This window comes from Leopardus geoffroyi, chromosome A2, assembly GCF_018350155.1.
Source record: "Leopardus geoffroyi isolate Oge1 chromosome A2, O.geoffroyi_Oge1_pat1.0, whole genome shotgun sequence".
Taxonomy (NCBI): Eukaryota; Metazoa; Chordata; class Mammalia; order Carnivora; family Felidae; genus Leopardus; species Leopardus geoffroyi.
In genome coordinates, this window is record NC_059331.1 from 140,276,796 (window position 1) to 140,294,108 (window position 17,313).

At 37.2% G+C, this 17,313-nt stretch overlaps 1 protein-coding gene across 21 annotated transcripts in view; it reads right to left on the reverse strand.

The window, feature by feature from the left end:
• The window catches only part of CADPS2 (calcium dependent secretion activator 2), a 547,933-nt gene that overhangs the window by 157,571 nt on the left and 373,049 nt on the right, over nucleotides 1-17,313 (reverse strand). For 14 of the 21 annotated variants that reach the window (XM_045495469.1, XM_045495467.1, XM_045495458.1 and 11 more), the window contains 3 exons: nucleotides 2,858-2,966; nucleotides 1,651-1,851; nucleotides 313-321 (listed from right to left, as the gene is read on the reverse strand). In XM_045495469.1, the coding sequence (XP_045351425.1) occupies nucleotides 313-321; nucleotides 1,651-1,851; nucleotides 2,858-2,966 (319 nt within the window). The remainder of the gene's footprint in view (nucleotides 1-312; nucleotides 322-1,650; nucleotides 1,852-2,857; nucleotides 2,967-17,313) is intronic. The other 7 variants (XM_045495470.1, XM_045495468.1, XM_045495459.1 and 4 more) reach the window with 1 other exon arrangement.

Sequence of the window (17,313 nt, forward strand, 5' to 3'; positions counted from 1 at the left end):
ATACCATACACACAATTTAGTATTTTTCCACGTAACATTACTGAGTAGTGTTTTGCAGGCTGTTGTAATACCTTCGCAGCCGTGACCTTTATGCCCATATGAATGGTAGATATTAGGTTGTTTCTACTTCTCTGTTGTGACAAAAATATACGTTTTTGTTTCATAAATGGCAAAGTTAACCTAAATATTCTGGGTTTGCCTAGAAAGTAGGAGACTGGCATTGTAAATAAGACCATGATATTCCTTCAACAATCACATTATTACAAAAATTTTAATACAATGAAGCAAAAAGAAAATCATGGAAACACTCACCTTTACCAGCTATAGGTCAGCAAAGGAGTGAAAAAGCATAGTTAAATAGATTAGGAGAATATTTATTTCTGTAACTAGTCACTTTATTTTCATGTTATCTTCTTAGTTTCTATTAACTAAGAACAACTCTAAAAGTTGTTCTTCCAAGAGATGACCAAAAAAGAAGAAAAAGGAATGCTATGGAAGTCATGGAATGAAGAAAATACTAAGGGCTAACTACTCTCTGGAAAGTTTTTTTTTAATATATATATAAATATATATATATATATATATTTTACATATATATATACACACACATACAGACACACAGTGGTGTGTGTATATATATGTTCCTGTGTATATATACTATATGTATACGTATATATATATATATATTTATGTGTGTATATATACTATACATATGGTATAACACAAAGGTAATTGGAGTTGAGCTCATATTCCATCTTTAATTATTTGGCCTTATGTACCGTTAAGATGCCTAGATGTGATACTGAAGGGGGCTCAAAAAGAAAAGAGAGTAGTTATTTGATGTGGAGAACAAAATAATGCACGTCAAGATGTTACTCTCCTGGAGAAGAGCCTTAACAGTAAAGGGTGTTGAATGAAAAGTCAAAATTTGAATTTAAAGTCATACCAAAAAAAGTCTTATTACAGAAGAGACCAGAGAAGTTTTGCAAGTGTAACAAATTAGAATATCTGGGTTTAATGATTATTAAAGCTGTGTTTGAAAACGTTTCTGTAATTATTACATCATTCGTTATTAATCACTTGTAGATTCAAATGAAGAATAAAATTCTTGATTTAAATTAGCATAAAAAGAATGACATGAATACTAAGGTATTTAGATAAAGAAAGTTGGCTTGATGACTCATTCTTTTTTGTCAATCTACAACAGAAAATAGCCCTCTTATTCTTCTGAGTTAAGAACAACCCTAGAAAGTGACGGTTCATGATTTTGGTATTCTGGAGTCCTATCAGTGCCCATTTAATTTTGCAATACTTTTTCCGTTTTGGGAAAACACATAAAAAAAAGTTACAATTATAAGTATTAAAGTAAATTTTCTTTTAGAAGTTTTGGAGAATTTTCTTATATGCCCTTGAGATGCCCAAATGTACCCCAATGCTTGGCAAATTTGTAACTGAAAACCCAGGCTCCATTTATTCCAGATCCGTATGAAAAATTAGAGAGCTGATTCTATGACTAATACAAACTATTTTTATTCAATTAGGAATTCGTTAATGATGTAAACTATGATACTGAACAAATTTGCTTCAGGCAATTTTATATATTATTAAGGTTATTAATTGATAATGAAATTATGTTTTAACAAAACTTACAAAGCTGAGCATCTGCATGGAGAGTCCCTCCTTTAGGATTCAGTTTCTGGGTTTGAATCGCAGGAATGGGTTTATATGATTGACCTGTGGCCCTATACATGGCCTGAACCCATAATATTCTATCCTGTTCATCATCACTGGCAAATATCACCGTGTCTCCTTCTTTAACCGCATTAAAGAACATCTGTCCACCCTGAAGGCCTGTGGAGAAAGAAAGACATCATTAAAAAAACTTACGTAGTTGGCAGAGTTTTATGCTCATTCCCTAAATGGTCTCATAGAAAAGAATGAATTTGATATCAATAGCTCGATACTACTAAGAAAAGTTTAAATTTCCGTACTACTTTAAAAATTAAAAAGAGCCTAGGGAAACGAATAGTTCATGGCACAGTAACATTATGTAAGCCATATAAACCTACTCCATAGAAATATATAGTGTAGTCTGAAAGCTCAGGCCAGAGAAGAAAGTCTTCTCTTGGCACATTTCCAATGCTAGATGCAGGAGAAATATACGGTAATTTTAGCAGAAAAGGCAAAAATGATGCTTTTATCTGTATGGCATCTTATCCTCCACAAAATTCTTTCACAGAGATGACATTTTTCATTTTTCACTGACCAATTAGTGAACATGATCACAGATTCCTACTTTTCATCTCTCTATGTGAAAATTTTAATCTCTGCATTTATTAAATCTATGTATTCCTTAATATTGCTTTATTAATTTCATTCATGGCCACATATTCATTAATTCATTCTCTTACCAATTTTAGACACCAAATGTCTAGTACATACCTAGTATTAATATGGAGGTAAGGAGAGAAGTATAAGAATGTGCTATTGGGGAAAAAATCGCTAGACTACATAAAAGTTCATTTGTCATTTCTTTCCCTATTTGTCTCTTGTAACTTTTTGCCTTCCACTAAAGAAGTTTATGTAAGCATTGCTGATATTGCTCACAGAATTTTTCCAATTATTGTAACTTTCACTATTGCATCCTTGTCCTAAAGATGACAGAAATGATGAGTTTAGCCTAAAGCTAAGTAGTCCGCAGAAAGATAGAAGTCGAATCTCATGAAGTCTTGTCCAGGTACCTCAGTGAAATATGCACCCTATTCATTCAACGGAGCTTGAAACGTAGAACAGAGACAGGAGAGTTATGAGAATTTCATGAATACATGGCAGAGAAAGAGATTCGGCTTAGAATTACCTGGGTGGGGATCTGTATAATCCACAGTGTATCCTTCAAGCTGCATTAGTTCTTGTGGTTCAGACTTTTTTTCTCTATAACTGCACATAGCGAAGGTATACTGGCTAACCTGCACAAGAGAAGGTTTGCAGATTGCTAGCATTAAATCTCTTTTATTTATTTATTTATTTATTTATTTTTTTTTAATTTTTTTTTTTAACATTTATTTATTTTTGAGACAGAGAGAGACAGAGCATGAACGGGGGAGGGGCAGAGAGAGAGGGAGACACAGAATGAGAAGCAGGCTCCAGGCTCTGAGCCATCAGCCCAGAGCCCGACGCGGGGCTCGAACTCACGGACCGCGAGATCGTGACCTGGCTGAAGTCGGACGCTTAACCGACTGAGCCACCCAGGCGCCCCAAATCTCTTTTATTTTTTAATCAGAGGATTCTTTGCCAAATTTTAAAAATTCAATAGGTGTTAGCATTTTTCAAAACCTAACTCAGAAATGAAAGCACCTTTCCTCTGCCAGCTTGCAGTTAGGCCCTTCCATGCCTACGATAACATTTCCCAAGCCGATGATCTGCTGGCCAAGATTCTATGAGACATTAATAGAAGCATCATAAAAAAGTATTCATGTTAAAAATAAGTTTGAGAATCACTGGGTTAAATAAAGATAAACAGGCTTCTTCTACTGCATGTTTTGTGATGGCCTTTAGTAGGCTAACATACTTTGCGAATCTCTAAGAGTAAGATATAACAGAAGCATTCTCAAACGTGTATGATCATGGAACTACACTTTAAAATGTACTTATTTCCAGACTTCAAAAAAAAAAAAAAAAGATTTCAGGGGCGCCTGGGTGGCTCAGTTGGTTACGCATCTGAATTCGGCTCAGGTCATGATCATCTCACGGTTTGTGAGCTGGAGCCCTGCGTCGCGCTCTCAGCTGTCAGCAGAGCCTGCTTCCAATCTTCTCTCCCCTTTTTCTCTGCCCCTCACCTGCTTGTATGTGCACACAGACGTGTGCTCTCAAAATAAACAAACAAATAAACAAATAAAAAGATTTCAATAAAAATTGGGAATTTACTGGCCCACATAAGCAAACCCACAGGAAGGTCCAGGGTGGAATGAGTTTTTTGGCAGCCAGACACTCAACACTGCCAAGATCACTCTGTGTCTCCATTCTACTTCTTTTTTGAAACTGGCTTCATTTTCTTGTGCTGTGGTCTCAGTGACCTAGAACCACAGTGGCCAACAGCTCTTGAGTCACCTCCCTGACTGTCCCACCTGGAGTCTTAAGGCCATATTTGGACCAATCACTATGGCTAAGGGGTAAAACTAACAGTCCAGTATGGGTCAAGAGCTTACATCTGTGGCAAAGAATGTCAAATGCTCCAATAGGTGGGCTCTGAGATGTTCCCCCCAAATAGAGAGGGGAAGTGCTGTTCCCTGCAGGAGAAAAGAATGTTTGGTGGATTAACACTTAAAACTGCAAAATATCGTAGAACACAGGATTCCATGGAAAACAGTTTGGGTAATGTGAATTACGCCCCTTTTCCACTTATAAACATAAATGAAAGTAAGAAAACACAAAAAATACCTTTCAATACACAAAAACTAAAGAGGGCTCGAGAGCTAATCATGGAAAAAAGTTACACAGACTATGCTAAAGTTAAGAAATTCTCCTTATTAAAGGACACCACAAAGAAAGTAAAAAGGAGGGGTGCTTGGGTGGCTCAGTTGGTTAAGCGTCTGCCTTCAGCTCAGGTCATGATCTCGCGATTTGTGAGTTGGAGCCCTGCATCAGGCTCTGTGCTGACAGCTCAGAGCCTGCAGCCTGCTTTGGATTCTGTGTCTCTGGCTCTCTCTGCCCCTCCCCCACTTGTGCTCTGTCTCTATCAAAAATAAATAAAATGTTAAAAAAAAAAGAAATAAAATGGCAAAGCCATAAACTAAGATGCATGCAAAACATATATTCAGCAAAGAACTGCTACCTATCAATACGGGCTGACAGAGAAGAGCAACAACTGAGCGTCACTAGGGAAGAGGCAATTCTGCTTCAAGACTGTAGCATCACCTCCTGAGTTTCCAGCCTGCTGGAAACTTCCTAGTAGGTAAGCCTCACTGTTTATTATGCAATCCCTTTGATCCAGCAAATCTTAGAACTTATTCTGAGTAAACAAATGGAAAATATTCAAAGATGCAAGCGTGGTATGTTCACTGCAGTACTGAATGTAAGCAAAAACTGGAAAAACCAATAGCGGTTTGGTTAAATACACTACAACATGATCACACAGTACAATGCTATTCAGCCTTCAAAGCACTTAACGACAGATTTTTTTTCCCAAGACATATCTCTATTTCTAAGATATAACATAAAAAGGTGGAAAAACAAAAATGTAGAGTGTACTTTTTTGGATAAACGCTATATATACATATGAAAAGGATACAGATGAAAATATTTATACTAATTACTGAAAAGTGCTATTATGGAGGTGCCTGGGTTACTCAGTCAGTTAAGCCTGATCTTAGCTCAGGTCCTGAAGCTCCACATTGGGCTCTGAGCTGGGTGTGAAGCCTACTTAAAAAAACAAAAAAACGTGTGTGTGTGTGTGTGTATACACACATACACACATATGTACATATAAATGTACATATACACCCACACATATATAAAGGTTTTTGTCTGGATACAGTCAACGTATATATATATATATATATATGCGTGTGTGTGTGTGTGTATATATATATATTCAAACCCATTTTTCTTTTCTCTTTCCACAAAGGTAATTATCATGCTGGATTTTGTGTTTATTATTCCCAGGCATGTTTTTACAACTTTTATTACATAAATTTTTAGGTTCCTAGACCCAGTTCCAACCTGGTTTATACATAGGCAGGGTGGTTTCCACACCAATAACAAGCAATGCTCTGGATACCAGTTGGGTATCCTACAATATGCTCAATTGTAACACTATACCAACACAGCACATAGAACTCAAATTCCATAGGTTAAGGGTTCAGTCCTACAAGACTGCCCCACCCCCACTCCCCCTCAGATGCCAGTCATAAACCCAGACTGTAACCTACAGATGGGAGGTTCTTACCACTCTCTCCTTGTACTCCATTTTTTAAGTTTATTTATTTGCACGTGGTGGGGGGGGGGGCGCTGGGAACGGAAGCGGGGTGCAGAGATAGAGGAAGAGAGAGAATCCCGAGCAGGTCCCATGCTGTCAGCACAGAGCCCAACTGCAGGGGCTCCAACTCACAAACCATGAGATCATACCCGGAGTTTAAATCAAGAGTCAGAAGCTTAACTGACTGAGCCACCCAGATGCCCCTCTCTCCTTGTACTTCAGACACTAGTCCAAATTATTACCTGTATTTCTGACTGGCTACAGATCAGGGTTTCCCACAACCTCCTAAGTCTTCCATCTGTTCACCAACCTGAAAAGCTCTCTCAACCCCCTTATTTTGTTTTTTTACAGAGGCTTCATTATAGAGGCTTACTTGATTGATTAAATCACTGGTCATTGGCAATTTATCCAGCCTCTAGCCTGCCTCCTCCCTGAGGTCTGGGAGGATGTGGGGGGTAGGTGGAAGTGAAAGTTCCAGTTCTAATCACACTGTTGATTCTCTAGGCAAACGGCCCCCATGCTTAGGTGGGCTCTAAAATCATCTCATTAACATAAGACAGCTTTACCACTCAGTAGAAAAGTATAAGGATTCTATGCTAGAATGGGGATAAAGACCAAGTATGTATTTATCACAAATCACAATTGCCACATAAGTAAATTGAGAAAATCAAGTACTTCTTCACACATTTTAACACTTTGTATGAATAAATCATGTATCTTTCTTCTGCAACTTTTCCCCCCAAAAGTTCAACATGTTTAGCCATCTTGATACCTACTCTGTTACCTGAACTGCCACACTCTACCCAATGTCTTAATGATGGCCTTCAGTACCTTCCACTTGTTGCCATTAAAAATAGTGCCACAACGGTCATTCTTGCACACATGTGTTAGAGCTGCCTAAAGGGCTACATCAGGGAAGGGAATTGCTAGGCTGTAGGGCATGTGTATCTACATCCTCACTAGACATTACAAAACTACTTTCTAGTGCATACATACACCAAGGGTCCAGGAGAGCTCCTGGTACTACATATCTTTGCTTAACTTGGTTTTTGAGTCTTTAATATTTTACCAACTTTGACGAATGGTACGTGGTGTGTCTCTATTCTCTGAATTTCTCTGAATTCTCTGAATTCTCATTACTAATACGGCTGAACATTTCCTATTTTTGTTAGCCACTTGGGATTTCTTTTCTGTGGGCTACTTTATTAAACAAGTTTGCTCATTTCCTCATGTTATCAGTCATTCAAATCCTTTTCCCATAATTGGTTTTGCAAGAGATTTATTTACCTTTTTGAGCACCTGCAAGGCATATCTTTGCATTTAGTTACTCATCCCTATTCTTTGTTTTCTATTTCTTAATTTCTGCTATCTTTATTATTTCTCCCTTCTTTTTTGGGGGGGGGCTTATTCTTTTATGAATGTTTTAATTCGTCTACTTAGCTTACTCATTTTCAGTTGTTATTATATAGGTTCGATAAGCCTAAATGCATATATATCTAGGTTTATTCTAAGTTTACCTTAGCTTAATCTCACAAGTTATCATACAGCATTTTCCTTAGTTCAGTTCTAAATATTTCTCATTTCATTAGTTCTTTTTTATACATGAACTATTTACAAGTGTGCTTTCATATGTGGATACATTTTTCTTACTGAGTTTTAAAGTAATTCCATTGTGACCAGAATGATTCAGAATTTTAGTATTTTTTGAAACCTGCTCTGTTGCCTAGGGCATGACCAGTTTTTTAAAAGAAGGCTTAAAAAGAAGGCACGCACCATCACTGGGTTCAATTTCCTTCCTTAGTAAAAACTTTTTGAGTCAGTTTTTATTTTAAAAATGTCTTTAATTCTACCCTAGGTTTTTTTAAACAAATTTTTTAACGTTTATTTTTGAGACAGAGAGAGACAGAGCATGAACGGGGGAGGGTCAGAGAGAGGGAGACACAGAATCCAAAACAGGCTCCAGGCTCTGAGCTGTCAGCACAGGGTCCAACTCGGGGCTCGAACTCACGGACCGCGAGATCATGACCAGAGCCGAAGTCGGACGCTTAACTGACTGAGCCACCCAGGAGCCCCTACCCTATGAATGTTTAGTTGGTTATATAATATTCTAGGCTAGTAATCTTTCAGCACCTTGAAGATATTCCATCATCAGAAACCTTACATAATCCATATTGAAAAGCTTGATGAGAGTCTGACGGTGGTCCCCTTGTAGTGAGTTTGCCTTTTCTAATTTCTCCTAAATGTACTCTTTATCTTTGTTATCCTGTGTTGTAATTAAAAATTTTCTTTTAAAAGCAAACTCTACCCTCGATGGGCTCCAACTCACGACCTGGAGATCAAGGGGCCTCAAACTCATGACCCTGCATGCTCTACCAATGGAGCCAGCCAGTCCTGTTATCCTATAGTTTTACTGTGAAATTTTAGGGAGTTTTAATGTTTATCTTGGTTAATATTTGTAGTATTTCTTGTATCTGATAATTTGTGACTTTCATCAAATTTTAATCTCATTCATTATCTTTTCAAATGTTGACTCTATCTCATTTGCCCTTTACTCTTTCTTCAAATTCTATCACAAGTATCTTGGAACTGTAGATTCTTTCCTACCTTTTAACCTCTGCATACTTTATGCTTCTTCATTTCTCTATGCTGAGTAATTTCTTAAGATTATAATATTCTATCATTAATTACATCACTAATTTTCTCTTTAGATGTGTCTAACCTACTGTTTAACCTGTCCAATAAAGATATAATTTCAATGACTTTAAAATTTTTACTAGCTCCACATAGTCCTATTCCAAACCTGCTTGTTCATTTTTCATAGTGTGTTTCCTTTTCTTATAGTTTTGAATCAGTTTATAAATTTCATCACCCTAAGTTTAATTATTTTGTAGTTTATACATATGATAGTTATTACTAAAATTCTTGGGTGTATAAATAAGTGGTTTATTGTTCTGTGATTTTAAATTATGAGCTCATATCCAACACCATTTTATCTGTGGATATTTTATAAAACCTACTTTAAAGGTTCATCTCTCCAAAAAGTTTTTTAAAAATGTCAGATGCCTCAGATATATCACCAATCCATAAGTACTTTTTATGTTTATTTCTTAACTTGAGCATTTCTCCCTTAAATTTGTATAAAATAAATTAGAACTTCAACATTCTCTGAGTACAGGCTAATAGTTATAAATTCTCAGGAGTCATTTTTACTCCATATTTAGAGCCAAATATAAATTTACTAGCCTGGGGGCAGTTTTTTTTTTCTATTCCACATTTCACAGTGATCCAAATCTTTTAAGTTCTTTATGAGAAGATCTCTTATCCAAATTCCCACTCTGAGTATGCCTCAGGGTATGTTTTCTTTGCGTGAACAGTAAAATCCCTACAAACCAACATCAACACCCTTGTGTGTCCAGCCCCAATACAGCTACAAAGTCAACTCACAAGCTTCACTCTTTGGTCCCTGGGGTTTTCCTTTCTTCTTGCAGTTCAGATATGCATGTAAAAAAGATGTGTATTATACCTTACCCAGCATTTCTAGGTGTTTTCCATAAAAGAATTCTTAGCATTACATTGAAGACTAGCCAAGACCCCAATTCAAATGCTTTTGCTAATCCTTCAATTCTAATTTTTTTATAGAGATTCTGAATAATAGGTCTAGCTTTCATATATATGAGAAAAACTATTATATTCACCACATTCCAGGAAAAGAAGTTTGTTGATGGGGTTTGCATGTAAAATCAAAATATGTTCAAATTTATAAGGGAGACTGATAAGACCAGTGACAGACCTATCTACTGAAACTTGGCAGGCCAGAAAGGAATGGCAGGAAATCTTCAATGTGATGAACAGAAAAAACATGCAGCCGAGAATCCTTTATCCAGCAAGTCTGTCATTCAGAATAGGAGAGATAAAGGTCTTCCCAAACAAAAACTGAAGGAATTCATCACCACTAAACCAGCCCTACAAGAGATCCTAAGGGGGATTCTGTGAGTGAAATGTTGCAAGGACCACAAAGTACCAGAGACATCACTACAGGCATGAAACCTACAGACATCACAATGAATCTAAACCCATATCTTTCTACAATAACACTGAATGTAAATGGACTAAATGCTCCAACCAAAAGACATAGGGTATCAGAACGGATAAAAAAACAAGACCCTTCTATGTGCTGTCTACAAGCGACTCATTTTAGACCTGAGGACACCTTCAGATTGAAAGTGAGGGGATGGAGAACTATCTACCATGCTACTGGAAGTCAAAAGAAAGCTGGAGTAGCCATACTTATATCAGACAAACTAGACTTTAAATTAAAGGCTGTAACAAGAGATGAAGAATGGCATTATGTAATAATTACAGGGTCTATCCATCAGGAAGAACTAACAATTATAAATGTCTACGTGCTGAATACGGGAGCTCTGAAATATATAAAATAATTGCAAACATAAGCAACCTTACTGATAAGAATGTGGTAATTGCAGGGGACTTTAATACCCCACTTACAACAATGGATAGATCATCTAGACACATGGTCAATAAAGAAACAAGAGCCCTGAATGATACATTGGATCAGATGGACTTGACAGATATATTTAGAACTCTGCATCCCAAAGCAACAGAATATACTTTCTTCTCGAGTGCACATGGAATATTCTCCAATATTGATCACATACTGGGTCACAAAACAGCCCTTCATAAGTATACAAGAATTGAGATCATACCATGCACACTTTCAGACCCATAATGCTATGAAGCTTGAAATCAACCACAGGAAAAAGCCTGGAAAACCTCCAAAAGCATGGAGGTTAAAGAACACCCTACTAAAGAATAAATGGGTCAACCAGGCAATTGGAGAAGAAATTAAAAAATATATGGAAACAAACGAAAATGAAAATGAAAACAATCCCAATGCTTTGGGATGCAGCGAAGGCAGTCCTGAGAGGAAAATACATTGCAATCCAGGCCTATCTCAAGAAACAAGAAAAATCCCAGATACAAAATCTAACAGCACACCTAAAGGAAACAGAAGCAGAACAGCAAAGACATCCCAAACCCAGCATAAGAGAAATAATGAAGACCAGAGCAGAAATAAACAATATAGAATCTAAAAAAAACTGTAGAGCAGATCAATGAAACCAAGAGTTGGGTTTTTGAAAAAATAAACAAAATTGACAAACCTCTAGCCAGGCTTCTCAAAAAGAAAAGGGAGATGACCCAAATAAAATTATAAATGAAAATGGAATTGTTACAACCAATCCCTAAGAAATACAAGCAATTATCAGGGAATACTATGGAAAATTATATGCCAACAAACTGGACAACCTGGAAGAAATGGACAAATTCCTAAGCACCCACACACTTTCAAAACTCAAACAGGAAGAAATAGGAAACTTGAACAGACCCATAACCAGTGAAGAAATTGAATCAGTTATCAAAAATCTCCCAACAAATAAGAGTCCAGGACCAGATGGCTTCCCTGGGGAATTCTACCAGACATTTAAAGCAGAGTAATACCTATCCTTCTCAAGCTGTTCCAAAAAATAGAAAGGGAAGGAAAACTTCCAGACTCATTCTATGAAGCCAGCATTACTTTGATTCCTAAACCAGACAGAGACCCAGCAAAAAAAGAGAACTACAGGCCAATATCCCTGATGAATATGGATACAAAGATTCTCAATAAGATACTAGCAAATCGAATTCAACAGCATATAATAAGAAATATTCACCATGATCAAGTGGGATTCATTCCTGGGATGCAGGGCTGGTTCAACATTTGCAAATCAATGTGATACATCACATTAATAAAAGAAACGAAAAGAACCATATAATCCTGTCAATCGATGCAGAAAAAGCATTTGACAAAATTCAGCGTCCTTTCTTAATAAAAACCCTCGAGAAAGTCAGGATAGAAGGAACATACTTAAACATCATAAAAGCCATTTATAAAAAGCCCACGGCTAATATCATCATCAATGGGGAAAAACTGAGAGCATTCCCCCCTGAGATCAGGAACATGACAGGGATGTCCACTCTCACCGCTGTTGTTTAACATAGTGTTGGAAGTTCTAGCATCAGCAATCAGACAACAAAAGGAAATCAAAAGCATCCAAAATGGCAAAGATGAAGTCAAGCTTTCATGTTTTGCAGATGACATGATACTATACATGGAAAACCCAATAGACTCCACCAAAAGTCTACTAGAACTGATACATGAATTCAGCCAAGTCCCAGGATACAAAATCAATGTACAGAAATTGGTTGCATTCTTATACACTAATAATGAAGCAACAGAAAGACAAATAAAGAAACTGATCCCCTTCACAATTGCACCAAGAAGCATTAAATACCTAGGAATAAATCTAACCAAAGATGGACAAGATCTGTATGCTGAAAACTATAGAAAGCTTATGAAGGAAATTGAAGAAGATACAAAAAAATGGAAAAACATTCCGTGCTCATGGGTTGGAAGAATAAATATTGTTAAAATGTCAATACTACCCAAAGCTATCTACACATTCAATGCAATCCCAATCAAAATTGCACCAGCATTCTTCTCGAAGCTAGAACAAGCAATCCTAAAATTTGTATGGAACCACAAAAGACCCCCAATAGCCAAAGTAATTTCGAAGAAGAAGACCAAAGCAGGAGGCATCACAATCCCAGATGTTAGCCTCTACTACAAAGCTGTAATCATCAAGACAGTATGGTATTGGCACAAAAACAGACACATAGGCCAATGGAATAGAATAGAAACCCCAGAACTAGACCCACAAAAGTATGGCCAACTCATCTTGACAAAGCAGGAAAGAATATCCAATGGAAAAAAGACAGTCTCTTTAACAAATGGTGCTGGGAGAACTGGACAGCAACATGCAGAAGGATGAAACTAGACCACTTTCTTACACCATTCACAAAAATAAACTCAAAATGGATAAAGGACCTGAATGTGAGACAGGAAACCATCAAAACCCTAGAGGAGAAAGCAGGAAAAGACCTCTCTGACCTCAGCCGCAGCAATTTCTTACTTGGCACATCCCCAAAGGCAAGGGTATTAAAAGCAAAAATGAACTATTGGGACCTCATGAAGATAAAAAGCTTCTGCACTGCAAAGGAAACAATCAACAAAACTAAAAGGCAACCAACGGAATGGGAAAAGATATTTGCAAATGACATATAGGACAAAGGGCTAGTATCCAAAATCTAAAAGAGCTCACCAAACTCCACACCTGAAAAACAATCCAGTGAAGAAATGGGCAGAAAACATGAATAGACACTTCTCTAAAGAAGACATCCGGATGGCCAACAGGCACATGAAAAGATGCTCAACGTCGCTCCTCATCAGGGAACTACCAATCAAAACCACACTCAGGTATCACCTCACGCCAGAGTGGCCAAAATGAACAAATCAGGAGACTGTAGATGCTGGCGAGAATGTGTAGAAACGGGAACCCTCTTGCACTGTTGGTGGGAATGCAAACTGGTGCAGCTGCTCTGGAAAACAGTGTGGAGGTTCCTCAAAAAAATTAAAAATAGACCTACCCTATGACCCAGCAATAGCATTGCTAGGAATTTACCCAAGGGAAACAGGAATGCTGATGCATAGGGGCACTTGTACCCCAATGTTGATAGCAGCACTCTCAACAATAGCCAAATTATGGAAAGAGCCTAAAAGTCCGTCAACTGATGAATGGATAAAGAAATTGTGGTTTATATACACAATGGAGTACTACATGGCAATGAGAAGAAGTGAAATATGGCCCTTTGTAGCAACATGGATGGAACTAGAGAGTGTTATGCTAAGCGAAATAAGTCATACAGAGAAAGACAGATACCATATGTTTTCACTTTTATGTGGATCCTGAGAAAGTTACCAGAAGACAGTGGGGTGGGGAAGGAAAAAAAAAAAGAGGTTAGAGAGGGAGGGAGCCAAAACATAAGAGGCTCTTAAAAACTGAGAACTGAGGGTTGATGGGGGGTTGTTGGAGGGTGGGAGGGAGGAGAGGGTGGGTGATGGGTATTGAGGAGGGCACCTATTGGGATGAGCACTGGGTGTTGTATGGAAACCAGTTTGACAATAAATTTCGTATTAAAAAAAAACTCAGATGTTCTTAACAGGAAGCATAAAGCTGAAATACAAACTGTAAAAAAATGTTCAAATTTGTCTTATAATTAAAATATAATTATTAGATTTCAGGGGGCTACTACACAAAGTAATACTTCTGTGACCAATTGTTAACAAAACAGGAAATATATTGAGCCAATTATCCAAAAAGTTCCCCTTTTTTATTCTTTCATTTGGAAGAATCATATAAACCTGGCTGAAAGAAAGTCTCCTGACACATCACCACACGAACAATCTGGAATCTGCTGGGAGAAAGATGACTAGCACAGAAAGGTCTGCCTTCTCTGCACGGCTTGCAAAAATCTCCCACAAATATTAGTCGGAATTTATAGCTACCACTGTGCTTGGTACTCCAGACAGGCTCCCCAACAAGACTTGTCCACCTTTATTCATTTCTCTACCTGAACTCCCAAGCAGGAATAGATCACCTCCACCTTTGAAATTGCATCATTTATATAGATTTCCTAATCTAGTAAGCCCTCCTCCTCCCTCTAGCACCCTTACAAACTTGTCCCCTTCACACCTAACTGCATTTACTTGGCTGTTGTCTCTTTGTGACTCACTGGCTCCCACAGTGCCTGGCATATCGTCCCTGCCTTTTAATTTCTCTGGGAAATTAAACTTATTTCAATTTAATAAAATTATTCAGCCACGTTTGAAAATCTATTATCTTTGTTAGGACAGATCACATACTTACCTTGTTTAAAAAAAATACTAATAGTCTAGCAGTCCAAATTACCCTACTTGTACTCTTTTTTTTTTTTAATTTTTTTTTTTAACGTTTATTCATTTTTGAGACAGAGAGACAGCATGAATGGGGGAAGGTCAGAGAGAGAGAGGGAGACACAGAGTCTGAAACAGGCTCCAGGCTCCAAGCTGTCAGCACAGAGCCCGACGCGGGCCCGAACCCACGGACAGTGAGATCATGACCCGAGCTGAAGTCGGACGCCCAACCGACTGAGCCACGCAGGCGCCACCCCCCCCTACTTGTACTCTTAAATGAATCCTCCTCCACTTACCATTCAAGTAATATTAGATTTTTTTAAATGTCAAACACTGTACTTAAAATGTTCAGGAAACAATAAACATGAGGCTAAGTTCATTCCTTTATCCAACTAGGCTATCTGAAGCACCCAGAGTGTGATGGACCCACTTTTAAGAGCCACGGAGGAACCAGGTCTCAGTCTTCCAGGTATACCAATAGCTACGATGTGATCACAGTCCTAAGAAACCCATTAAAATCACAAGATCACTAGGAAAAAAACAAAATGAAATATCAAAGAATAATTGGGAAACGGCAATTAGGGAGTGATTATATTAAAAAGAAATTCTTAACTTCCTCAAAAACATCTGATTCATGTGAGACCTTGTTATATTTTATGTTTTTACTATAAGAAAAAGGTAAAGCCGAAATATTATAAGCACTGCAAATTGAAAACTCATCAGGAAAAATGGTAAGATATGTATTATGTAATAGTATAGATGGGATTGGATTTCTCAGCATTGTAGGTTTACTTTCTGATAGTATTGTCCTAATGTTCTACAAGATATTTAATCAGTAAATATTAATGAATAAAATACTGTTACGTTTGATAGAATTATAGATTTCAGTTGGGTGGGGAGGATCTTAAGAACATTTGGAAACTAGAGACTATGATATCTAGAGGACTCAGGTCTCACTAAATCACTAATAATTAAAACCCAGAGTTAAGCTTCAATGAAAAGAAAAAATAAGATTATTCCATAGGACATACTAGTATTGGGGGATCGGGGTTCAGGGCCCTGGAGATAATGATCTCTACTCCAGAGTTCACAGAAGAGCAAACTAACTTTCCCAAGGTCACTCAGAAGGAAAATGTCATCTTGAGTCTAGAAACATAACTCTCCTCAGATACAGTTAGTACTCCTTCCAATATACCACCTTATTTTATAATTGGCATTCTAAAGCTTATCCTGTTTTCCCACATAAGCCAATTACCTCATATATTCTATGGTAACATTATCATTTAAGATAGCTATAAAATATACAGTTATATGTAAGAATCTATAATCAGACTACTAAAACTACTAAGGTTATGAGAGAGAAAGAAATTGAATAGCAAGTAATTTGAGGCATTATGCATTATTCTTTTATTATCTTCTTCAGGTACATATTCAATACATCATTTATTTCATTTGTTTTGCCTTTTATTTTACTTTTAATTGATTGTCAAGTTAGCTAACATACAGTGCAGTCTTGGCTTCAGGAGTAAATTCCCAAGATTCATCACTTACATACAACATCCAGTGCTCATCCCACCCCCCCCAACCTTTCACCCCCATTAACCCTAGTTTGTTCTCTGTATTTAAGAGTCTCCTATAGTTTGCTTCCTTCTCTGTTTATAACTTATTTTTCTTTCCCTTCCCCTATGGTCTTCTGTTAAATTTCTCAAGTGCCACATATGAGTGAAATCATATGAGATCTGTCTTTCTCTGACTGACTTACTTCACTTAGCATAATACCCTTTAGTTTCATCCACCTTATTACAAATGGAAAGATTTCTTTTTCATTGCCAAGTACTATTCCATTAAATATACACACACACACACACACACACATATATATATACATATATATAGTATAACATAACATAATATAAATAAATATATGCGACATCTTCTTTATCCATTTATCAGTTGATGGACATTTGGGCTCTTTCCATAATTTGGCTATTGTTGATAGCGCTGCTATAAACATTGGGGTGCTTATGCCCCTATGAATCAGCACTCCTGTATCCTCTGGATAAATTCCCAGAAGTGCTACTGCTGGGTTGTAGGGTAGTTCTATTTTTAATTTTTTGAGGAACCTCCACAGTTTTCCAGAGCAGCTGCACCAGTTTGCATTCCCACCAATAGTGCAAGAGGGTTCTCCTTTCTCCACATCCTTGCCAATATCTGTTGTTTCCTGAGTTGTTAATTTTAGCCACTCTGACAGGTGTGAGGTAGTATCTCAATATGGTTTTGATTTGTATTGCACTGATGATGAGCGACATTGAGCATCTCTTTATGCCTCTGTTTGTCATATGGATTTCTTTGGAAAAGTGTCAATTCATGTCTTTTGCCCATCTCTTCTCTGGATTATTTGTTTTTCAGGTATTGAGTTTGGTAAGTTCTTGATAGATTTTTGATACTAATCCTTTACCTGGTATGTTAATGGCAAATATCTTTTCCCATT